Source organism: Alosa alosa, chromosome 9 (assembly GCF_017589495.1).
Source record: "Alosa alosa isolate M-15738 ecotype Scorff River chromosome 9, AALO_Geno_1.1, whole genome shotgun sequence".
Lineage (NCBI taxonomy): Eukaryota > Metazoa > Chordata > Actinopteri > Clupeiformes > Clupeidae > Alosa > Alosa alosa.
In genome coordinates, this window is record NC_063197.1 from 9,818,492 (window position 1) to 9,844,596 (window position 26,105).

The 26,105-nt window shown below is 44.1% G+C and overlaps 1 protein-coding gene across 2 annotated transcripts in view; it reads left to right on the plus strand.

Annotated features, from left to right (window-relative positions):
• Positions 1-26,105, plus strand: part of ttll7 (tubulin tyrosine ligase-like family, member 7) — a 62,031-nt gene that overhangs the window by 21,228 nt on the left and 14,698 nt on the right. For both annotated transcript variants that reach the window (XM_048253040.1, XM_048253041.1), the window contains exons 10-15: positions 8,813-8,907; positions 10,505-10,652; positions 12,541-12,614; positions 15,899-16,034; positions 19,835-19,921; positions 22,397-22,640. In XM_048253040.1, the coding sequence (XP_048108997.1) occupies positions 8,813-8,907; positions 10,505-10,652; positions 12,541-12,614; positions 15,899-16,034; positions 19,835-19,921; positions 22,397-22,640 (784 nt within the window). The remainder of the gene's footprint in view (positions 1-8,812; positions 8,908-10,504; positions 10,653-12,540; positions 12,615-15,898; positions 16,035-19,834; positions 19,922-22,396; positions 22,641-26,105) is intronic.

Below are 26,105 nucleotides of genomic sequence, written 5' to 3' on the forward strand. Positions count from 1 at the left end.
AAAGCCCTGAAATCTTCTAAAATGGGGATTGAAATATGGGTCATGTTTTTGGAGCCATCTCTTATTCGGGAGAGTAATGATGATGTCTTTGTTATGTCAGGGCAGTTTGAGCCATGACATCTGGCAAGTTGTGCTTAAAGTTTTGCCAGCCAAACACGCAAACATCCACCATCGCCGTGGCTGGTGGTGGTCATTTGTAAACATTGGTCTGGTTGCGTTGCAGTGAATTATGGGGTTTGAGTGACTGAAATACAGAGCAGACCCTGGCCCTTGTGTGTAATGTTATTCTTTCTCTGTGAGTAGCTCAAGTTTGTCTGGCACTTTTCAAATTGCCAGTGGTTGGCCCAAAATGGCAGTGTTAATAAACTTAGGAAAAGATGGCATATTACACACACACACACACACACACACACACACACACACACACACACACACACATACATAAACTATACAAATGTGCACTTAAACAACTACACACACACACACACACACACACACACACACACACACACACACACACACACACACACATACATAAACTATACAAATGTGCACTTAAACAACACACACACACACACACACACACACACACTCGCACCCCTGCCAGTAGATCCAGAAGCTGATTTTGGTGAGGGCCCTTGCCAGTGGAGAGCTGTGCTCCCTGAGTCGTGCAGGAAATGTAGGTCAGTCTGCAGGTTGGCCAGCCAGCCACCCCAGGAATGCGTCTCTCGTTCTCCCCCTCTCTCCTCTTTCCTCTCCATGATTGTCTGTCGCTGCTGAACGATCCACACCAGCTTTTCCAGGCAGCTCGCCGCCTGATGTCAGCCAGTTAAAGCATGACCTAAATCCTTTAGCTAACCCAAAGTGCTGGGCTTTTTCTTTTTCTTTTACTCTCTCTCTTTTACTCTCTCTCTCTCTCTCTCTCTTCCCTTCTCTGTCTCTCTCTCCAGCGTCTTTCTGTTCTCCCACAAATTGATTCTGCTATGTAAAACGACCGTAGGATCATTTGTTTTCACCACCGCAGAAACCAAAATAAATCTTTATTATTTTTGTTTTGTTTTATTTTAAGCCCAAACTGTAAAATAATTTATGTTTTCGTAGATATTTTAGTTCTGTCTTGGTTTCACATGGACCCCTGTATTCGGTGGGTGTTTTGTTTTTCTCCCAGTGATTGCTAGAAGACAGGTCTAACGTGCTGCCTTGATGCTGACGGAGTCTGCCGTGCCGTGCCGTGCCACGATTCCTCTGGCTGTTCCGCAGCTTGTGCGTGTGATAGAATGCAAACAGCCGTAGATGCCGTTTTTACACTCCGTTGGTAATGATCCCCTTAGTGCTCTGAGCAACCTGCCATAACTCCCATCAATTAACATCCTTTTCAAGTCCCCCACACAGGAGCAAAAAAAATCTGTTGCTGTTTCACGCTTCATTTGCGGAAGCAATCATTTATAGATGAATTCAAATGATTAGTCAGGTGCCATTTCTGAAAGCTCGACTGCAGGGTTTGCCTCATCAAAACTTGATCTTTACTGCTTCATATCTGCCTATATTTAATGTAGTTTATTTTTTTAAATTCCGATATTTTTTTAAAACTATTGTATATTTAGGCCCTTTCTGCGTAACTTGAATTTTTGGGAAGGTTTGATCTATAGAGATAACGTTACCGGATATGAAACATTTGATAAATTCTGATGTTTGTTCATTGGAGTTCAATTCCATCTCCAGATGTGAAGTCCTCTCCCCCTCTCTACCTCCATGTGGGTGTATTGAGACATCAAGCAGTGATCACAGGCTCACATCTCGCTACACTTCTACTGTTGTGTGTGTATTTTTTTTAATACATATATATATATATATATATATATATATATATATATATATATATATATATATGTGTAAGTTGTTTTTTCGTGTCTACCCCCCCCCCCCCAAATTACATGTGATCGTTTATTTATTTTAAAGGAAACATTGAGAAAATGAGATCTAGCAAAAATGCGTTCGAAAAAGGCAGGATGAAACGTGTGTGTGTGTGTTGTGTTTTTGACCCAGGTAGCTAAGAAAACAACACTCACAGTGTTTCCCACAGAATTGAATTTCATTTGTGGTGGTTGGTTTGCAGAATTAACTTTAAATACAAAAGTTTTTAACAAATTAGCACAGTGTGGTTATGATGCTAACCAGATTTAAGCACAATTGAGTGCAACCTGGAAAATCATTGTGTGGTGGTCAATGTTGATATTGTGGTGGGCCGCCACAAATAAGTCAATGTATGGGAAACACTGACTCAGGCATGTGTAGGGACCACAGACACGCAAACACACTCCGAGATCGTTGTGACAGGCACAGAAAGGTTGGAAATCAGCAGCAATATTCTCATGAATAAACACACGAAGAATCGCGACCGTGAAACAGAGAGAGAAGGAGGGAGAGAGTGAGACAGAAAGAGGAGAGATCCTGAAGAGGTGGTGGGCTGATAAGAGACTCTGTCACTGGACGAAGGTATTGTGTCCACGCACAGAGAAAAAGGAGAATCTTTTGTGCGATGCTTATCTTAATTCACTGGGCTTTCAACACCAGTTTCGCCTCCTATTGACATTCAAAACAAGCTAGTCCTCCCCCCACACACACATATATACACACACACAGACACACACACACACACAGTGTAACCCTAGAAACCTTACTTTCATTAGGTCCCCTGAACATCATCTTGGTGTCGTCTGCAGCACATTCAATCTGTGTGTGTGTGTGTGTGTGTGTGTGTGTGTGTGTGTAATGCTCTGATGTGACAGCCTGCAGTTGGAATGCTAATTGCAGAGCTGCCTACTGATTAGAGCGGTTGTTGCATAGGAACCAAAGGGGTCAGCTAGAACCTTCCAGAGAGCTCCTACCCATTAGGAAAATCTAGTGGTGTAACACGCTGATATCACTGCCCCCGGGCCCTCTGGTCTTTTTTTTTTATTTATTTATTTATTTATTTATTTATTTTTTGTTTCTCAACTCTTTCCAGGAGCTGGTCACACTGGAGTTGTTAAGCTAGCATGACGAATAATGTAAAAGCAGGCGACAGGCAAATATGCAGGGCACACAGTGAGAGAGAGAAAGAATCTACATGCAAACTGCCCCTTTAAATGATGCGCATGTCTGTCCTGCTCGAGCTCTTGCTGCGAGAATATTTATTGTTTTTATGAATTCGTGGTGGGTTTTCTCCTCCCGAGCTTCACTGCCTCCTGGACCACTTGCGGAGTTCGTGCTCATTACAGACGAGTTTACTCTTTGTTTTCGGATTTTGACAAAAAAAGAACAGCTGGTTTTCCAAATGAAAAGAACAAGTGCTCGCGAGCTGATACAATAATTAGTGTCCTGAAGAGAGAGCTGCTCACTTTTCAGCCACTCCACCTTCTCTCTTTTTCCTCCCTCACTGTGCTATTTTCTTGGTTTTTTTACTCTCATTCTTTTTTTCTCTACTTCACTTTAAAACAGCCCCTTGCCCCAGGAAGTCATTGCATATGGATATAAATATATGCAGTGGTCTGTTTTCAGGGAGAGCGTTTCACAGGCGTGTGCAGCCGAACGTTCCCTTCGTTCCCTTATTTTTAGAGAAAATGCACAATGATACACAATGGTACACAATGTTCATTCCCATGAGGGCTGACTGTAGGTGCTCACTTCTTGATGGGTTTTCGTTGGGTTTTCTGCAACACCATAATGGTGCCTTCTTTTGTGTTTATGTTATATGTTATGCTATATTATGTTATATTATATTATGCTATGTTATGTTATGTGGTTGTGTGGGTGTGTGTCGTGTGGGTGTGAGTGTACACATTTGTACTGGTGTGTTTTATTGTATGTGTATGATGTCTGTTGTGTAATTGAAGGTAAGTCATTTGTGCATGTACAACTTGTGTCTGTGAGTGTTTATGTTTGTGGTGTTCATGTGCGTGCATGTGTGTGTGTGTGCGTGTTTGTGTGTGTGTGGGTGGGTAGGTGGGTGGGAGTGTTTGTGTGTGTGTGTGTGTGTGTGTGCGTGTGTGTGTTTGTGTGTGATGTGCTGGCGGAACTGGTGTCGTCGGGTGGGAGTGTTGTATGATTAGAGATGAAAGTGGCAGTGGTTGCAGGGGCGCCTATGTTTCTGGAACAGTTACATCGTTCAGACTACACTCACCCGCAGAGGTGGTCAGATCTTCCCTCCCTCCTCCCCTCCCCTACCCTACCCCCGGCTGTTTCTAGACGAGTGTGGCGGCTCTTTCCGGAAACTCAGCAGCACAGCCAGAGCTGCTCTCGTCCTCCCCCTCCATGAGCGGACGTAGCGAGCACCAGGAAGCGTAAACAAACAGGCCCCTTTACAAACTGGACCCTTTCATCCCGCACTCACACACCCCTGTTTGATCTTCCAAGAGACTGTCCGAAGCAACGGTCACCCACACACTCGCACACCCACACACACACACACACACACACACACACACAGTGAATTCCAGATATATACAACCACACACCTTGATGTCATGTGTAGCCTGTGGTTTTATACATAAAAAATCCTCTAACACCAGTGAAGCTTGAGGGCCACAAAAGCAGAGTTCATAAATTAGCATTTTTATTGGGATGCTATGCTATCGTCTCACATTACATAAATGTGATTTCAGTTTCAACACTTAACATATAGCTGTATAGAATATATTTTTCTGCACCACTTTTTTTAACTGCTTTTATTCCAAAAAGTTCAAGTCAGGGGCTTAGTGATACACAGTATAAGCAAAATATTGATGATTTGTAAATATCATTGATTGTTATTGTAAACTTAAGTGATACTTGTTTGTAAATATCATTGATTGTTATTGTTAATATGTACAGTATAGAGACAGACATTTAGTGACACAGGTATTGGCCTGCATTGCAATGCTTTATCCTGCAGTTCTGAAAGCTACACTAGTGCTCTCCTCTAGGTGGCACTATTTATCTTTTAGAGGTCCTTCTAGCGAAGAGGATTTATTGCAAACAGTGATCTATATGCTTGTCTGTCTCTATCTGTCTTTGTAGAACTATGTTACATTGTTACCACGGCATTCTCATGCAATAATGCTCAGAATAAACATTCCTCTGTCTGTTGCGTGGAGTAATTAGCCATTCTGTCCAGCCCATGTGCCATCATTGAGCACACAGCAGTACTTCAAAAAAAGGCTCTGTGTGCTTGTGTGTGTGTTTGTGTGTGTGTATGTATGTACTTGTATGTTTGTGTTGTGTGTGTGTGTGTGTGTGTGTGTGTGTGTGTGTGTGTGTGTGTATCGTGTCCATGTGTGTGTGAGATCCTCAGGCGACTTCAGAAGGTGCTGGTAGTAGTGGTGCGGGTCGGCCCAATCCTCAGCCCCAGTGCACCCTGGGAGCGGTATTGTGTTTCGGAGGCTGAATTAGCCAGCACAAATGCAACAAAGGCCTGGCAAAGTGATTGATAATGATGGGAAACTGGAGACGAGGGTTAGCGGTGCGTAGCGGCATGCTGTGCTATACCACCGCCACGCTCCGCTCTGCTCTGCTCTGCTCTGCCCTGTTTGTTTGGCTTCGCTTTGTTTTGGAAGCACTTGAGCTAATACCCTGGAGCCTCTCGGTCATTTCTGAACCGGAAAGAACAGCATTTGTTTTTTTACAATGTCAACATTTTTGTGTAATAAGAAAAAAGCAAAACAATTTCTGTATGTATATATATATATATGTATGTATGTGTGTGTATGTGTGTGTGTAGATGTACATTGATTGTCTGTGCAAAAATGATTTTAAATTTAACTTCTCTCTAACAATGGATGCGTTACATACTTCAGCGAGTGTCCCATCATGTTTTTCAACTGGGTTGTGTGTGCGTCTGCGGCTCCTGTCGCCTCATCAGAAGTCCTTACTGCTGTTCCTGGACTCTGCACTCGTTTGCCTTTCTGCTGGAGCTCTAAGCGCAGTAATGAAGATCGTTAGAGCACTAGCACATCAAAGTAAATTCAAACCAAATGTGGGATTTGTTGGAAGCTGATTGCAGGCCTGACTGTATTCACTATGGACCTTAATGCACCTATGGATCTGTTCGTATATTATTTATGAATTGCAACTTTAATCACATGCAAAAAATAGTAGATATGGCGAAGTGAATAGATGATGGAAGAATTGGGTGACTAGATCAATGCATTGCAAAAAAACCTATGCTATTAATTTATGAACATTAACACACATGCACAGATTAATATTTTTTTTTTTTTTTTTAAAGAGGAAGGGGTAAAAAGGTTTTGTTTTCACTTGACACTTACACTATTACATTATGAACATGTACACATGTACACATCATCTTTCTCTCTTTTCTTTTTTTAATTTTGAAAGGGGGAATAGGTCTAATCAGAAAGTGTTTTCTTTTCACTTGACATTTTTATTGAATGGCCCTTCATGTCCCGTCTTTAAGGGCGTCCCAGAGACACGTAGGTAGCCCACTGGGGAGGCTTTAGGGCCTGTGGGTGTTCATTAGACCCACACCGCCAGGACTTCCTCAGTGCAAAACCAGCTCCGCTGACTTCCCATCCATCTCAGGCCTTGGCCAATGACAGATTGACACCACAAATCACCAAGGAAAGTGAAAAGAAAGAAAGAGAGAAAAAAAAATGCTGAAATACCCTGAGGATTATGCAGCGGAACAGCATTATCTTTACTTCAGCCAACTCTGTTTTTTTGTGATGTTTATTATTTGTGAGAGGTGTGGGAATTAAAAATGGTGATCTGTCTCCTCCCACCTCCCCTCTCTTTCCTCTCCTCTCTCTCTCCTCTCCCCTCTTCTCTCTCCTCTCCTCTCTCCCTTTTCTCCCCTCTCCCCTCTTGTCCCCATGGAGGGATGAGTTGAATTTGAGAGAGTGAGATAAGTGCTCTCTCCATAGACTGAAAGCACTGCTAAAAAAAATGTGGTGTGTGTGTGTGTGTGTGGGGAGAACAATTCCCACTGTTAAATGCCTGACACTATAACTCAGGGTACTCTTGTGTTAGACAACATTAAAGAGGCCCTCTTTGTTACATTTTTCCCACCTTCTCTGTGTGTGTGTGTGTGTCTGTGTGTGTGTGTGTGTGTGTGTGTGTGTGTGTGTGTGTGTGTGTGTGTGTGTGTGTGTGTGTGTGTGTGTGTGTGTGTGTGTGTGTGTGTGTGTGTCTGTGTGTGTGTGTGTGAGTGGATGGTTGTGTGTGTGTGTGTGAGTGGATGGTTGTGTGTGTGTGGTTGTGTGGTTGTGAGTTTGTGTGTGTGTGTGTGTGTGTGTGTGTGTGTGTGTGTGTGTGTGTGTGTGTGTGTGTTTGAGTGTGTTGTGTCAGTGCACTGGGCCAAGCCATCTGCAGGACAGCTCTTCAGCTCTTACTGGGTATCAGTGCACCTCCTAAAGCCATGGTCAAAGACTTTGGTGGATGGGTGGGGTGGGGTGGGGGGTTATGCGGCCTGCTAGGTTACAGCCAGTACAGTAATACTCATTGATGTAGTCCACAGTTGCCATCGTGGGGCGCCTCACTCACCCCTGCGCTGCTTGCTTGTGATGTAAATATTATCTTTCGGCTCCCTCCCTCCTAAGCCGCCCACACATCAGTAGGCACCTTTATGTTGGGGATTAGCATCCAGCTGGGGGAGGCTAGATTTCGCCGGGACGCCCCCCCCCCAGAGACACGCCGCTCGGCCCCCGGCGGGCTTTAATGACCCGCTGGCCGGAACCGACTTCGACAACCGACCAACCAAGACCAACTTGTACACGTTTTTTTTTTTTTTGTCAAGCACAGTAGCAATGTCTTATTCTTTCTTGGGAAATGCTTTTTGTTACAAGTAAAAGTACTTTCCCCTAATAGAAATAAATCTTTAATATGTTTAGTAATATTATTAGTTTTTTTAAAACTGACCTAAAACTGACTTTTTTTACTGACCTTAATCAAGCATGGAAAAAAAAGAGGTGTCTGTAGTCTTTAATGAAAGGAAGTTAGCTGGAGATGTTTTGTTGTGCTAACCCTAACTCACTTGAAAGGTCAAATTACTGGTTGTGTGGTGTGTCTCACTCACTCCGGAGAATAGGTGTTATCTTCTCCAGCCCGGCTCTGATATCTGATCCCGTCTTTAGCGCTGCTACTGCTGCTGTGGTTTAAGCCGTCCAGCAGGAAGACATTCAGCCAGGCCTCCTCCTCCTTTACCTCTTTTGTTGCTTTTAACGGCTCCTGGACCATGAAGAGCGGCAGGAGACGGAATTGATTTCTGGCATGTTACAAATAACACTTGGTACCCGCATTCAGGTTCCTTGACAACTCTTAACCCCCCCAAAAGAAATGTTGTCATTGTTGAGTTTGAGGGCAGCCATCACAGCCTATTCAGTAGATCTCTTTTCAGAAGCTGAGTGCTGTACTGTACAGCTTAGTTCGCTTGCACTCATGGGTACAGTCTGTTAAAAAATGTACAGCTCGGCAAAGTCCAGATTCAGCCCTGATACTGGCAAGGTTCTTCATGTTCTACTGTGTTTTTGTCAAGGGGATGCATAGAGGTTGTATCTTCGAAGCGTCCGAAGTGGCCTATTGTGTTTGGTTTTAGCTTGGGGGGGGGTAGCAACAAGCTGTAACAACGGAGCTTCGTCTTGTGACTGGCATGGATGCGGGTATGTTGACCAGACGGCTGCCCTTCGACGGGACAGGATATGGGCTACTAGGTCAAAGATGACAAAGAAAAGACTCTATTCATGATAACAACAATGGGAGAAAATGCCAGTGCTTCTAAGGAATGTGTTTGAAATGGTATTATACGGAATGAACACTATTCTCTTGTGCTTTGTTGCAGATCAATCGTGCTCCGAGCTTCAGCACCGATCAGAGGATTGATCATGATGTGAAGAAGGGGGCCCTGCTCAATGCCCTGAAACTGCTCAACATCAGGTAGGCTCAGGAGCCGCTGTAGTGCACTGCAGCATAGTAGTGTTGCCCTCGGTTTGATTTCTCTGGAATCATCAGACACAGCCTCCCGAGCCCCCTTACAAGGAGGACTGCGGAATTAAACAAAAAGCACATATTCAACCCTGAGATGGCTAAGGCTGTTTAATGTTTCACACACTATTGATTCCCTCATCTCACAACAGAAACTTTGAAACCTTTTTGATGTTTGTAGATCTTCTTTCTGTTATTGTGTGCAGAGATACGGTGGGAGAGAACATTTGGAAGTCTTGCATGGTGGATTTCTTTTTTTCTGTCATTGTGAGAAACTGTGTGTTTTAACTTTGTGAGTTATTTTTACTCTGCAAACTGACTTTTTTTTACATGCCGTAACCACCACACAGAGAACTCACCATGGCAAGAGTAGCTCAGTTATGGCTCCCCGCACGTTTGGCGCATGCGACAGGGCGGAGTTTAGACTGACTCACTGGTGTGACTTATCGTGACTGGCAGAGGTGAAATCCACGTCATTGTTTCCCACCTGTAAGAAAGCAAGTCGTAATACAACTGGACTGGGTCATAAAGCAGGATGCGTAATTACTGTAGTTCTCCAAGGAGGAGCTGACAACACCAGAGAGAGCGTATTAGAAAGACGATGAGGACATTAACATGTATTTTACTAACAAGTTAAAGATTACAGTAATTTGACAGGAAAACATTTGATCTGATTTAATTTAGTGAAGATAATTGATAATTTACAATGACCACTTACACAGAAAATACTATTAGTGCATACAGTCTAGGAATTATATTTTAGAATGCTTCGATTTCATATTTATTTTTTTATTAAACACATATCTACAGTCTTATCTCTGACAAACTGTTTGTAACACTCTCTGAGTGTGAAGTTCATATGAAATGTTGCTCACACACCTTGCAGACCCTTGTTATCAGACAAATTTAAAGGTGCGTGGTCTGTCTTTATCAGTGGCATATTTTATGTGACTGCATATTTTCCTTATTTTCATGCTGTTGTTCCTGATATAAGTGTAACCATGGCCATATGGAAGCAAAGTGTGTTGGTTAACCAGTGGTAACCAGTCTTAAAGGTTAATCCACTGCATTTCAAATCACTCCAGTACAACCTAGGAATAGATTGTCAGTTGTACGCTTAGTAAATTCTGTCCTTTGGCAGATTTTTTTTTTCAGAGAGAAGGGAAGTATTTTACCTTTGCCCAGTCAAGATTATCCAGTGAATAGTGTGGACACCTTTAAGATCAATAGCACTGTATTTGGTGAGGTCTTAGCACAGTAAGAGTTTTCAAAAAAAAAAAAAAAAGAAGGAAAAAATGGATGTGGACACAGGAGTGCTCCCCAGAAACCCCGGGCACTTCCTAGCCTTTGCTCCCACAGTGCAGCTGCAAATTTGAAGGGTCAGTGGGCTTTCTGTCTTTTTTCCCCTCGACCTCCTCCTGTCAAAAACAAACCAAAAAAAAAAAACTCACCTTGCTCAGAAGCTTCCATGTATTTCACACTCACCGTTGCCTCTGTGTGTGTGTGTGTGTGTGTGTTTGTGTGTGTGTGCGTGTGCCGTGGCAATCAGGGCGAGCGATAAGAGGCGTAACCTGGCTCAGCAGAAGGCAGAGGCCCAGCGGCGTCTCTACGGCCAGGGGTCCATGAAGAGGCTCTCGTCCGTCTCCTCGGAGCGCGAGCGGCAGAGGCGCACCCTGGAGCGCAGGAGAGAGGAACTGGTACGCTTCACAGATGACCAGCTGAGTGGACATCGCCTCCTTTTTTTATTCTTTCACAGGCAATTATTTATTGATTTTTGCCAAGATCTGCACAGCGTACTGTGAGGAATCAGACAGAGAAACAAACAATAAATACAAACTAAACTAGAAGGGTAGGTAGTGTTTTGGCGACAATGATAAATTTGTGCACAAATACGTTGCAGCTTTCTAGACGTTGTAGCAGTGGTTATGTAGCATATAAGCAAGTTGCATTGATAGTGTTGGGGTATTTTGTATTGACCCAACCTTACTATTGGAAATACTCCGGAGAGACCGCTGACGACACTGTATTGTAGTGCTATGACTGTGTATTGCATCATTTAGAGCATTCGAAAGGCATTCACAGATCATTTAAGGTCCTGTCTCTCACTTTGACAAAGCAGGCTTCTGCAATGCTGTTTTTGCTTGTTGTTAAAATATTCAAAAGTAAAGAATATCTTTTTTTTTTTTTTATTGGATACCAGCACCCAAACACTCAAGGTAGTCCTCCATAGTTTTAGAGGAAACAATTCCCTGTCTATATGTATTTAGTTTGAAGTTCAGAAGTTACATGCAAAGGGTATTGCCAAAACTTGAAACTAGACAAATATACTTTATTTCATAGAATTTACAGCTTGCAGTTGCAATGTATTGATCTTCTTTTTCTTCTTCTTATTATTATGCAGAGTTGCAGAGTGTTTTACAGAGTTTGTTGTGTGTTCACTAAGTGTTCACAGTGGGCCCATGAATCCCATTAATTCTAGAAGGCCATTTTTAGCCACGTTAAGAACATCCTGTTTTGCGATGTGGGTGCTGAGCCAGAAAATCATCAGGAGGTAAACGGAGGAGAAAAAAAACATATGACAGCTAAAAAGAGAACTCTTCAACCCCATCCATGAAAGTGACAGATAATTACTCATCTGAGCATCTCTGGTGCTATTCCCACACAAGACGCATAGGACACACAGCAAAAAGCACAGTTTTTCTAAAGATACATACTCATGACTGATGATAACACATAACAATATCTTACGGAAATTGTACAGTTTTTATAAGTTTGTAACAGATGATTCACCAAAACAAACAAACAAACAAAAAAACAAACAAAAACAACACTGAAAACAAAAGAGAATCAGAATTAGAATGAGTTTGGCCAAGTGAGTTTGTCACCAGATCAATGATGTCAGTGGAACCCTATTTAGCAGGCTGTCATAACTTCGAATCTCGACACCTGAGTGCCTCTTGGTCCACACGGGCCTCACCCAGGACAATAAGTCTATTCTATTATTCATGAGCTTAGTTATTGCAGTTTTGGCTCCAGCTTCTAAACCAGGTGAGAGGCATTGAACCATAAAGTGTTTGTTTGACTATTTTATTAGTCTTTTCTGTCAGCTAGGGTAAAGGTATGCTGTAATGCATCCTCTGTATGACTCAGCAGGGGATGGTCAGGATGTACGAGTAGGTGCAGGGGAACATTCAGCGGAGATTGGTGATGGTAATAGGCACTACGCCACCAAGTCTCCTGCTAGTTGACCGGCTGACCTCGGCACAATTGCGCTGTTTTATGTGTTAAAATGGGAATGCGTTTTTTAAATCTGTTAGACTCATGAAAGGTCATGGGTATTGAACGAATGTTGAGACTGCATAGACTGTTTATCCATGCAACTTTTGTTTTAAGTAGTCTGCTCGCTCCCTAAAATTTGATAAAAGCCTGCGAATCCTCTGGAATGCATTTCTAGAATACATTTCTAACGCAGGTAGTTGTTCATTGACCACTTTCAGGAAAGGCACCGCTGACTGGATGAAATGTTTGCACTTGAGATGTTTTATTCCTCTTAATGTTTCCTCTTTCATCTTGTTCTCGCCTCAGAAAGAGCGTCTGGTCCAGGTCCGGAAGCAGATCTCCCGGGAGGAGTACGAGAAACGGCACCTGGGGAACTACAGGTGAGGCTTGGGGAACTACAGGTGAGGCTTGGATGCGTACCAATAACCTCTGCTATAGTCGCCCGCTGACTCCAAACCAGATCTGGCCTGGCTCTGGGCCGGCTCTGCCCTAGTCGTCAGTCCCATGGGAGAGCCCTTCTCTGGCGCCTCTCTGTTTAACAGGGTTGTTCATGGAGCACTCCGCTCTCCAGGGCATAAATGAAATTGAGAGATAGGGGGAAGAAAGAAAGAAAGAGAGAGAGAGAGAGAGAGAGAGAGCGAGTGGACCTCCCTGGGCTGTCCCAGATGGAATAGATCTGAGTCTGCTGCAATAGGGCCTGGTCCACTCTCGCTGACTATCCATAGTAACTGGCTTAGCCTGGCTGTGGCGTGGCTTGGCCTGCGGCTACCGCTGGATTGGAAATAAGCTATTTAAAAAGTGAATATGCACCAGCCACTGTCAAATAAATGGTCAAATTCAACAGCCACTTATTAGTAAATCATTATTTGGGGTTATTATCTGAAATCTATCAGCTACATTCATGATTGACCAACACTTGGCTGGTGGCTGGTTTTAATTTCCATTCCAGGGCACTAGTGTGACATGGCCAAACCTCAATTCTCCACTTGGTGCTGAGGCTAAAGTGCACAGGTTGTGCTAAGGTGGTGAACTGTGGTACAAGCCAACATACACAAGGCTGGTTGCCACATAAAACATGCCCACAAGTTTACAAAACTACTTAACACTCACCTTTGCTGTTTGGTGTTTCCATCTATGTCACTCCTTTAAACTCTATGTTCTTTCATTGTATTGGTCTGGAATGTTTGTAATGAAAGACATCCTATATATTAATATAATGTCCATTTATCTCTCACATATAGTAATACATACATATAACATATAGTAATATTCACCTCACATACAGTAATGTACTGTACATCTATTTCTACGAGGATATCAGCTCATCAGACATGGGTGTCACCAGTATTTCATCTCACGCTCCGCCATTATTAGTAGATATTAGTGCCGCGTGATAGCTATGCTCTTCTGTCTGCCTCCGGCTCCTCTCTGTGCTGGAGACTGGAGAGGCTCTTTGTTGTGGAGGTGGATTATTGTTTGTAACCTCCAAACAAGCCTTCTCAGCGGGGGACTAATAAGGAGCCTGATAGTCTAAATGCACAGCAGCAGGAGTTGATTTAGGGGCGCTCATTAGTGGAGGCTCCTAACTAACTTAGCCCTCTGCTAAATTAAACGGGGGGCTTCAGACGCAGACGCGTGCCGAGTTCAAAGACAGTCCGCCACATGTGGTCATTACGGCTTCCATCAGTCATTATATATGAGAGGGGTCACCCAGTTTCTAAGGCATTGTGTGACCCTGCAGAATTTAAAGTTGCACTACAATTAATGATTACGGTCGTGTCGGGCTCTGTGCGAGTCCCTGCACACACAAAAGGTTCTTCAGGCCCCTAACAGAGACGTGTGAAGTGGTGCTGAGTTCCTGCTCTCGTACAGGAACTGAACTGACCTCATGTTTGGAGAAGATGAGAAGTAAACATGGCCATGATTGTGACCAAAGGATAGTTTATGCATAAATTAAATGAACGATGGATTATTTTAATCATGTTGTAGAAAACATGTTGTTTACTCATATACAGACTGTAGAAAGAAACGAAAAAATGAGACGATAACACATTAGTCTTGAAGACATTACTGTAGTGCAGGATTTAATCGAACTGCTTCTCGTTTCTTCAGTAATTCATTAATCAGGCTAATCCGCTCTATTGTATTCCATGGGCGCTAATCTACCTCTGCCGTGTCACACTTTTCCCAGTGTTTATGTTCCGTCTCTTAGTTTATCAGTGCAGCTTGCAACAGCGGGGCCGCACGCCTCTACTGTACATCACCAATAGCGCTTATTTGGGAGAATTTGACTCGTCTGAGAACAAGCAAAATGTTTACCCAGCGTGTCTTTGTTCTGTTCTTGCGTTCTGAAGTGGGAAATGCCACAGAAGAATGACTGAATCACTATACAAGCTGAACTTCTACTGAGGCCAGTATCAGAGTTTTTACTGAGGCCAGTATCACTGAGTTTTTAGTGAGGCCAGGATTACTGAGCTACAGAACGCTCCAGGCTCAAGACAGGAGTCAAAAGATTATTTTTACCAGCCGACAGAAACACTCATAGACTAAGCAGCATTAGCACATTAGCGTTTGGAAGCCACGGCTGGGGTTATCTCCAAACATCTCTACTAAAGGTGTAACCTTAATCCACATGTAACTGGTGGGGAGTGGGTAATCTGCCATTTTATGTTATAGGTCTAGGTGGAGGATTAACGTATGTTGGTTTACTTTGGTTTATCCCTTGATTGTTAAAGTGATAAGACATCTGGCAAAAGACTGAACTTTAGCACAGACTCATGAAATCAATCAGTCTTTCAGCACCTTCACTGTTGAAGTCAGGCTGGCAAATGTGATTAGTTTATTTTTGGTGCGATTGCCGAAAGCAAATAACAAATGAATGTAGAGATGAAGTATGAAGATGTAAAGAGTGGTTTATAGTGTTCTAGTCCCCTGTGAGTTTAGAATAAACATTCAAAGCGGTAAGTAAAGTCATGAGCTTCAGACACATGTCTAACATGAGCTGTCACATCACTGGGCCTAAAGAATGCACTAATGCACAGAACAAAAATGTCTTACTTTTAAGTGTACTTAAAAGAACAGTCAAGATGTGTCTGACGCATAAAAATAACCTTCTAAATGCTTTGCCCATCAACAGTCTTTTTTTCTCTTCTTGTCATCTCCCCCTCTTTCCCCTCTCTCCCTCTCTCCCTCTCTCTCTCTCTCTCTCTCTCCCTCTCTGTCTCCTGATTGGTCCTGCCCTGGTCCCTTATGTCCTCCTGCTGCTTTTCCCTCTTTTATTCACTGCTCTATATCGCTCCATCACTTGCGTTCTCCATCCTTCTCCTTTTCTCTCCCTCTATCTATCTCTCATTCTCTCTCCCCCTCTCTTTCTCACCATCTATCCTCCCCATCCATCTGTATCCCTTTCTCTTTACCTCCCTTATTCTCTCCCTTTTCTCTCTTCCCTCCATCTGCCTCTCTCACTCCCTCCATCTCTCTTTCCCTCCCTTCCCTCCCCTTTCTTTCTCTTTCCTCCATGTGTTGCTCTCTCTCTTTCCCCCTCTTTCTCTCATTCCATCTCTCTACCCCCATCTCTCTCACCATCTCTCTTTCTCTCTCTCTCCCACCCTCTCTACCTCCTTCTCTCCCTCCATCTCTCTCTCCCTCCCTCTCTCTCTCTCAGACGTATTTACCCCCCAGATGACAAGCTGCTCTTGGAGAAGTATGAAAGCCTCCTCTCAGCTGCCTTTCAGATATTTCTCGCTGGGCGGGCGGCCTCACTTCAAAAGGAAATGAATAATCCTCTGAAACGAATGAAGGCATGTACCTGAGACTCGGCAGCCTTTAGTGCTCAGTCGTGCAGTCTCTCTCTCTCTCTCTCTCTCTCTCTCTCTCTCTCTCTCTCTCTCTCTCACACACACACACACACACACACACACACACACACACACACACACACACACACACACACACCTTTCTCTCCCTTTCCTTCTCTATTCACATTCTCATAGAGAAAGAGAATGGGGTAGATTATGTGTGTGTTATTTCACTATGTCCTTGTATAAAAGCCCTTTAAAACCTGCACACAAAACCCCCTAAAACACACACCGGTACAAAACAAATGACACTTTAAATGTTTTATGACCTCGTCTTTGTCTTGGACGGTTTTGATGAGGTGCGGCCTTTCTCATTTTGCTCAAGTTTATCATCCGCTCCATGTGTTTTCTTTTGCGAGCCCCAGGATGTTGATTTTAAAAAGGGGAGATGGAGAAGTCTTCCAAGGCTGAGACGTGCATCTGGGCATATGAATAAGCCATTTTTCTTTTTTTTTACATGCAGCGAGTGCAGATGCGCAACACTTTGCTGAATAACCTTCAGTCTGAAAAGCTCGTTAAATCTTTAAAGTCACATGCAGTTCCTTCACTGTTGGTTGAAGAAAAGGACTGCTGTACAGGAGGGGGAGGTGTGAGAGGGAAGGTCGGAGGTAGAGTGGGGGAGGGGTGTTAGGGAGAGAGTGTGTGTGTGTGTGTGCGTGTGTGTGTGAGGGAGAGAGAGGGGGGGGTGTTAGGGAGAGAGAGAAAGAGAGAGAGTGAATGTGTGTGTGAGACAGTGAGAAAGTGTGTGAAGGGGGTGGTTCCTGTCACGTTGGCAGACGCCAGAACAAGAGATAGCAGCGAGAGGCGGCGCCATATTTGGGTCTGGCCCAGTGGCCGTGTGAGCCCGCTCCCGTGGTGCGGAAGCCGACCTGCTTGGGCTCGGACAGAGAGCGGTATCGGATCAGGTGATCAGACGCGCGGCCGTGCCAGCTCTTCTTTAGCCCCTGACCTTTCCTCTCACCAAAGCCTCTTCAGACATAAGTGCTCCCTCCCGCGCCACGCTGCGCCGGACCGAGCCAAACCCGCCACAGCGCCGTGCCGTTCCGCACCGTACCGGCCCGCGCTCTGTCTCGCCACAGCTCGCCTTTTCACACCAGCAGCATTTAATCTTGATTTTATTAACAATGGCAAGCTGCTCGCGAACAGAGAGAGGATTAGAGGGCAAATCTGGGCTGCCAAAAGCTAGGCCGCAGGAGGGCCTCTTTTGAGGTGTTTAATAGTAGAAATCTGAGGGCAAATATTTCATTATGGGATCTCAGATGGCAACAGACATTTTGGCTTTTACTAGACAGTCATAAATATGCTAGGTTGTGTGAGGGGAAGAGTCTGTACACACACTGGACATTAACATACAGTTGCGTTGACAAAAAGAGCAGGAGTATGTTAGAAGTCACTGTTAGAATTAAAACAGTGAAACACTCAGACTCTGAAAAGCATTTTGGAAATGTCTTTAATTCTAGAATGGGAAAGGAGTTGTGGATCTCAGTTCGAAGCAAGATGTCTTTAGATTATCAAGTATTCTAGCATGAAGTTTTTGCATTTTAGTCAAGAAACTGCACATTTTACGGGCATAGTTATTTTTTGGACTTTGGTTGGAACATGCATGGAAGCAGAGATCCCATCACCAAGTTAATTTCGACTACTGTTAAGAGTGTGCTGTCGTGTCCGTGTTACTATTTTAGGCTTTTATTTACTACAATATGCAGATGATGTGAAATGGATAACCTGGCCTGGCTGTCAATGAGAGTGTTTGGACCTCAGTGGGTCTGTTCGAAACGGGTGAAACGGCTGCCTTTTAAGATATCTAACTGGGGAGCGAGGCAGCAAGATAGATAGAGAGATAGATAGATAGATAGATACTTTATTGATCCCCAGGGGAAATTCAAGGTCTCAGCAGCATACATACAACACAAACACATTCTTTAACAGCAGAAAGAGTAATTAAAGTATATAATATAAAAACACAACTAAGCAGTAAGGACAGTAGAAGATAAAGAATACAATATATAAAAATATACTAAAATACAAATTACAAAAATACAAATTATACAAAATAACACTTAATCTAAATCAATTCTAAAACATTACACATAGAATTGACTTAATAAATCAGAGGCGCTTGCAATGACTGAGGCAGGGACTGAGCCTGTGATTCTCTGTGCATAGTAAGGTATGGTAAGGTGCTCTAAGGTGCTCTGTGTGAATGAGTGTCATGGTGGTAGTGCAATGGTGATAGTGGTCATGGTGATAGTGCAAATGAGTAAGTCAACAGTGCAACAATGCAGAAATAAAGTAAAGTACAGTCTATATATCTATATATTTAACTATTTAAGAAAATGTATAAGTGTGGCCACAGTTCGGCTGTGGCATGGAGGGGTTATGCATATGTGCTAATGTGCTAATATAGCATGCAAACAGTGAGGCATAAAGACAGTGGTACAAGTGGCTAGTGGACAGACAGTACCAAACATGGAGGGGGTGAAGAGGCAGGCAGACAGACTATGCAGAGAAGTCTATCTCTCCTCTTCCCTTAAGTAAGGCATTGAACAGTTCAATGGCCCTGGGGACAAATGACTTTCTCAGTCTGTCAGTTGTGCAAGGCAGTGAGCGAAGTCTCCAGCTGATCAGGCTCTTCTGCTCAGCTGCTCAGGAGCAAGTGCGGTTCGAAACCGAAAAAAAAAATAATTTTGCTGCCTTCTAAGATATCTTAGATTTCCCAAATAGCGGTCATTTTTGGAGGCAGCATCGATGCACACTTCATGCTCCCTCCTACCCATAATCCCTTGCGGCAACGTCTAAAACAGCTGTTAAAAGTAAACAAATATGGCGGATGACATCGGTTATTGCTGCAGAATCTGTTTAAAGGGACACCAGGCAACGTTTTTGTGTTAATTAATCATCTTCGTAAGTCTGTATATGGTAAAATGACTCATTACAGGGCGAATGAAGACTCTCTTGCCCGCCCCTTCTGTAGGAAGAATATCCCGCAAGTTATCCTACTTATCCTATGTATCCTACCCGCGACCTTCAGTCTCACAAAGTCTCAGACATCGCGAGATCAGTTTACATCCTGCATCCCCAGCACAGAGGCAGGCTAACGAAACCCAGCTAGCAATTGTTGCAAACGTGTGTATAATGCCAGAGCCGGCAAAGAAGCAGCGAAAACCCTTGATGGAAGATGCAAAGAAAAGGAAAAGAGCTTCCAGACCGGAAGGGGGGTTCGCACATGTATCGACCGCACAGGCGCTAGGGGAGCTTAAGTAGAAAAAGCACTCAGGCTTGCCTGGTGTCCCTTTAAAATGTAATTTGTGTCACCTTATTTTGCTTAGATTTGTAGATTTGAGAAATAAACTATTTACTATCCGATTATGCCATTGTTGTAACCATTATTAGCGTCTGGTCTGATATATCTGCCGCCCGTAAAACTAATTTATACCGTTAGCCTGCTAGCTTATGTAAGCTAATATAGTTTAATGTCCTGCCTTTGCTAACATCATACAGTACCATAGTTTTAACCAAAGATTCTAGAGTGCTACGGTCATTTTTAAAAGATGCATTTAATCCAAAGTCATGTCTAGTGAGACAGCTCTCTATGTAGAGAGGGAGGCAGCAGGCAGCTCTCTTCCGTTTCGAACATACCCAGTGTTTGTGTTTGTCCTAAGAGGTGTGTGCTGTGATGAGTGCCCTCTCAGTGTGTGTGTGTGTGTGTGTGTGTTCTAAGAGGGATTAGTTTGTGTCTACAGGAGGAGGACATCTTGGATCTCCTGGAACAGTGTGAGCTGGACGATGAGAAACTGACGGGGAGGTCTTCCCGCCAGAGAGGGTCCAAGGTAAGCAAGCGCTACACACTCTCACACTGGACACACACTCTCACACTGGATACACACTCTCACACTGGACACACACTCACACTGGACACACACTCTCATGGCATATTCACACACACATGCCACCAAATCATCTGCCATCATAGGCCTCTAGTCATTCTACATACACACGCATGCATACACACACACACACACACACACACACACACAAACACACACACACACACAACAGCTCAAGATCTACGCTCAGGTAATACATGGCATTTTCACATGAATGCCACCAAATCTTTCTTAGTCTTTTTGCACACACAAACACACACACACACAGACACACACACACACCTACAAAATACACATACAGTATACTCACATCAGCTCATGATCTTAGGTAAATAATACCTTATGCTCAGGGTGCCCCCATGGCATTTTCATTTGAATTTCACCAGATCATCCTCTGTCCAGGGATGCAAACTGCTCACCTGTGAGACTCACCTTTTTGATGGCAAAATGGGTCACACACACACACACACACACACACACACATTACACACACACACACACACACACACACACACACACACACACACACACACACACACACACACACACACACACACACACATACTATACACACCCACACCCACATGCATACACACACTATACATATTTGCTCACAACGTAAGATAAATAATGCCTCATTCTTCTCTGCTCTGCACTGCACTACAGCCTCCTCTCAAGGCAGATTCACACATACGCGTTCCTGCCCCCAACAGCCAGTGATCTCAGATAAACGCTCTGCTCTTCTCTGCTCTGCACTGCACTACAGCCTCCACTCAAGGCAGATTCACACATACGCGGTCACAATCACAGGCAGCTCGGCTAGTCATTCCCTACACCCAGCAGCCAATAGAATGGAAGAGCTGGGTTTCTGTTGTCGTTGTTGGCCAATAGGAAAGTGAGAGTGGAGCGAGCGGGTGAGATGGGTGCGTGTTTTAGTCTAGCGTGCGGAATGAGTGAATGTGCGCTGATAGCCTTCAGATAGCCCCTGGGTAACAGCACATGGCGTTTCCTCTCTTTGTAGTTGTTTCTGTGGTTGCTGGAGGTCGAGCCGCACTCCTCCTCCTGTGAAGTGTGTTGAGAGTGGAGCGCAGTGTGAGCAGCGGGAGTGAAAGGTGGAGGCGTCAAGGGGGCCCACAGCCTCGATGTCAAGTGCTTACAAGGTTAACTACACGGGAGCAATCACGTTTTTTTTCTGTGTGCGTCTAAATTAATTTGCGGCTGTCACTGTTGTCTAGTGTCTTTGTAGCCCGCGTGGACTGCGGAGAGCTCGGTAATGACTTAAAGATACACTGGCGTGGGTGGATTATTGAGCGTTTGGACCAATCAAGAGCACCTCTGAAAAGTAGTAATTTAAAAGACGGCGAGTTGATACTCAAGGAGCCTTGATCAGGAAACGGCAGAGCCGTGCCGGAAGTCGAGACATGAGAAGACTTCTTTTCTCTCTCTCTCTCTCTCTCTCTCTCTCTCTCCCCATCTTCTCTTCTCCACTCTCTCCATCCTCTCCACACGTCTTCTCTCCATCCTCTCCTCTCGTTTTCTCTCCTCGTCTCTCCTCGCCCTCCCATCTGTCCCAGAGTGATTGTGTAAGTCTGTTTCTGTGATTACATTCAGCACATTAATCCAGGAAAAGAAAGCAAAGCCAAATTAGCCGTTGAATAACAGATGTGAATGCCTTATTAATACTAACAGTGCTCTCCTTCCAGGGTGTGAAATCGACGTTCACTTTGATTAATTTTTATTTGAATTTTATTTATTAATCTATTTTACGGCCGTAATGGAAGAAATAATAACATGAGGGGAAGGTGGGAGTGTTGGATGAAGGTTAAAGATTCAGGAGCTGTTTGGACTGAATTAACATGTCTCCATCGCAGCATTAATCTGCACTCAGTCAATATAGTGCTCATCTCCAGCAAACCTCTCCTCCTCCTCTCCTCACCTCTCTCTCTCTCTCTTTATATATATACCATCCCTCTACACTCTTCTGTCTTTCTCTCCTCTCTCACTCTACTCCTCCTCCTCTCCTCACCTCTCTCTCTCCTCTCTCTCTCTCTCTTTATATATATACCATCCCTCTACACTCTTCTGTCTCTCTCTCTTCTCTCACTCTACCCCCCCAACCTCTCTCTCCCTATATGTCCCCTCTACACTCTTCTGTCTGTCTTTCTCTGTCTCTCTCTACACCTTTATCATCTTCTCTCTTGCTCTCTCTCTCTTTTTCCGTCCCCCCCAACTTCATCTCTGTTCTGCACCCCTCACCCCGCTTCAGTCTCCACGGCCTCTGCAAATTGAAGGGTGTAACGGTCAGCCATCGTCATCACCGCCATACAACAACCCCCCACAGCCCTCCAAATTATCATCATCGCCTACCGATGTCTGTGTTTGTCTGTGTGTCTGTGTCTGTCTGTCTGTCATGTGCAGGCATTGTCCTCCATGCCTGAGAGCAGCCACACACCCAAGAAGCAGCAGGGGGCCTACGGCAGCGGTTCCAGCAGTGGGGACGACAGCTGCTCCTCGGGCTCCGAGGACGAGGACGCCGACAGGGACGGGGACGGAGAGGAAGATGGAGACGCCGAGGCTGAGGAGAAGGACGACTCCCTGACCGAGAACAAGAGGGTCTCCTACAACCTGGGAGACGCCAGACATAAATCATCGGAGCGCTCCAGTAAGTCCGAATCCAGCCCAGGGCTCCTCTCATCTCACTTTTGGACAGACAGGCCCTGACAGGCTCGTTAATGGGTCCAAGACGTTCAGTCGGTTTATACTGGCCAGGAGGTTCTTATTGGAGAGCCCTCTCCACCTCCTGATGCTTTCCAGATGAGTGAAAATACCCTTAATTACTTAGAATAATTCACACACACACACACTCAGAGATTCTCTGGCTGTTTCCAGACCTGCTGCAGCACCGAATGTGAACAATGTCTAGAACCTTTTCATCAGACACATACACACAGAGAGAGACACACACAAACACAGACTTGCACACACACAGACAAATGCACACACACACACACACACACTTAGAGAATTACACACCCACACACATGCAGACCCTTTACACACATGCAACACACAAACAAGCACACATATATACACACACACACACACACCTGAAATGCACCTCTGAAACACACTGTTCCCAGTCATAGATTTATTTAACAGGCTGTTGGCAAAGGCCAAACATAGATTAGAGAAGTAACTCAGGGCAATGCTTGTTTACCTAATTAGGGTGTGCAACAACAAATCCATCTTTTCTAAATGAGAGTTACAGCCTCTGATATTTTACTCCCACACTCGCTTTGTTATCCCAACTCTCTGTGGTGTGCTGAGACTGTGTAGACACACACACACACACACACACACACACACACACACACACACACACACACATACTCACACACAGCCTTTCTTTAATAAGGTTTCTGATGTGTTCCAGTCCACTGGCCTGATGGAGACCGGTTTTACCTTTTGGGGTTGGAGTCGGGGTCGGAGTCGGAGTAGAAGGGAAAAGTTGGCTGTGAATTCATGTGAGGCTTTAGGACTGACAACTGTTAGGCTACTCAAGGGTCCATATTACATTTGAACCCAAACTCGAGCCCAGCTCACACTCACTCATTTATTTATTGTCTTCTGGAGTAGGTTCAGGGAGCTGTGACCTGTGCTGCTGTAGAAATGCTCCCACTTCAAGTAACGTACAGTATCTCCAGTACAGTATGATATGTGTGGGAAAGTACCGTATACAATTAAAGTGGGTACAACCCTGTACAATATTGAAAATGGTATCACCGCTCAATAATTGCATATTTCATACAAATTGACAAGTAGTGTATTTTCTCTGATGAACAACCAAAAACAAATACTTAAGAAAGGCTATGTAGAAAATACAGGCCTCAAAGGAGAAACTCAATGCAACAAAAGTGAATTCCAGTAATCCCAGTTTCAAGAACCTGATTAATATATGGCCTGCGAACCCCAGAACTCCCAACGTCCAGGGAAAAGCCTTGCCTGCTCTTATGGCAAATGGACTGCATTTATATAGTGCTTTTCTACTCTTTTCAGCACTCAAAGCCTTTTACAATTTCATACCTCACATTCACCCATTCACACACACTCTCATACACTGATGTCTGAGGCTGCCATGCAAGGCGCCAACCTGCACATCAGGGGCATGGGGTTAAGTGTCTTGCTCAGGACACTTTGACATGGTCATTAGTCAGCAGCAGGCAGTTGCCATTCGACTCCTCTACCTCCTGAGTCACCGCCCAACCACACTCTTAAGCACAAAACCTCAAAATAAAACTTTGCTAAAGAACATGATAAGAACAAGCCTTGTGGACATTGGAAGCACAAACATTCTCTGGTGCCAAAGATGAGACCAAGGCAGTGGTAGCGGTGGTGGCGTAGCAGCGAAGGAGCTGGGCGAGTACGCAGTAGCCTGAAAAGTTGAGGGTTCAATTCCCGGCTTCCACCGTTGTGCCCTTGACCAAGGCACTTAACCCTGAGTTGCTCCGAGGACAATGGCCCTTGTAATATAATTGACATTTGTAAGTCGCTTTGGATAAAAGTGTCTGCTAAACCTAAACATGTAAATGCAGATGAGGTTTGGCATGACCCTGACCAGGACTGCACCAGGGAGCTCATAGTTCCAACAGTGTAGCTCTGACGGAGGAGGGAGAGTGATGGCATGTGGCTTCCTGAGTGGACATAAAATAGCTCTTCTCCCAGCGCTTATGACAACCTCACTCATCTGATATGCTCTTCCTCTCCTCATCCTGCTCTTTCACCACTTCTCAGCCTACCATACTTTGACTAGTACTTAAAATGTAGGCACTCATGTCCTGTAGTACTACTATTGACAGATGCAGTGGTAAATCCTAGCTAAGGTCTCCTCTGCACTGTAGCTTAAATGTCTCTATATTATATTGTTGTAGCTGTAACTCTGTAGCTTAAATGTTATTTTATTGCTGTAAGTCACTCTGGCTAAAAGTGTCTGCCAAATGAATACATGTAAATGTAAATGGCATGTATAGATGGCACCATGGACGCTTGTGTATTTCCCTAAGTGCTGACAGACGAGATGATAGTATCCAGAAGTTTGGCAGAAAATAAATATTCCAGCATGATAATGATCCAAAGCACAAACGCAAGCACACATGCACGCACACACACGCACACACACACACACACACACACTTTTCTAACCAAGAAAACAAGTAAAAACTGTGACCTGGCCAAGTATGTCATCTGACTTGAATCCAGTGGAACACCTTTTATTAAGGGTATGTTAAAGAGAGAGATAGAGCAACACAACCCCTTCAGTTGAAAAGCTTAGTCTATAAAGATCAGCAGAGCATCTCCAGAAATGTGGGCAATACGGGTATCCTCCATGCTGAGGAGGATTGAGTCTGTCATCAAAACAAAGTAAAAGATTTGGATATCAGTAATTAGGGCAACACCGCGGTCACGTAACGCCTACCGCGGGTCTGAGCTCGTCACTGTCATCACCGCAAGAAAAAAAAGAAAACATCCGTCAAACATGGGCCTGCATACCGTATGTAGCCTATGTGTGGACTTAGTGTGCAATGTCGTGATGTGGAATGTGAGGAACCATCTTATGACATGGATTTAAGGTTTTCTAAACAAAACCCGACCTTTCACGTGTGTGTTGGGGAGCGCAATGTTCCAACATTCCATTTGAGAGGAGGGGAGAACTGTCATAATCGTAACACTTTTCTATTCTCTCCATTTAAACTCGATTTACACAACAGCGATATATCGCGGTAAGAAAAAAATCCATACTGTCCCAGCCCTATCAGTAATAGAAGGTGTATTGAGTTGCCTTCCGACTGTGGGACCTGCATTTTTTTAAGTAGTAAATGTATGATATTATTTTAAAGTTCAAAGCAAAGAAGTAATGCAGTTGCTGTAAGGTGATACAATTTGGATTTTTCACAGGGGTGTAACCAAGTGTTATTAATCTTACATTAAGATCAAATATCTAGTTGTTATTGTTTTTAGTATAAAGAGACTCACCTAACAAAGATGTCTTATCAAAAATTTGCTCAACGCACTGGCAGTATGCTTAGATGTGCTCAACGCACTTGCAGTATGCTTAGATTTGCTCAACGCA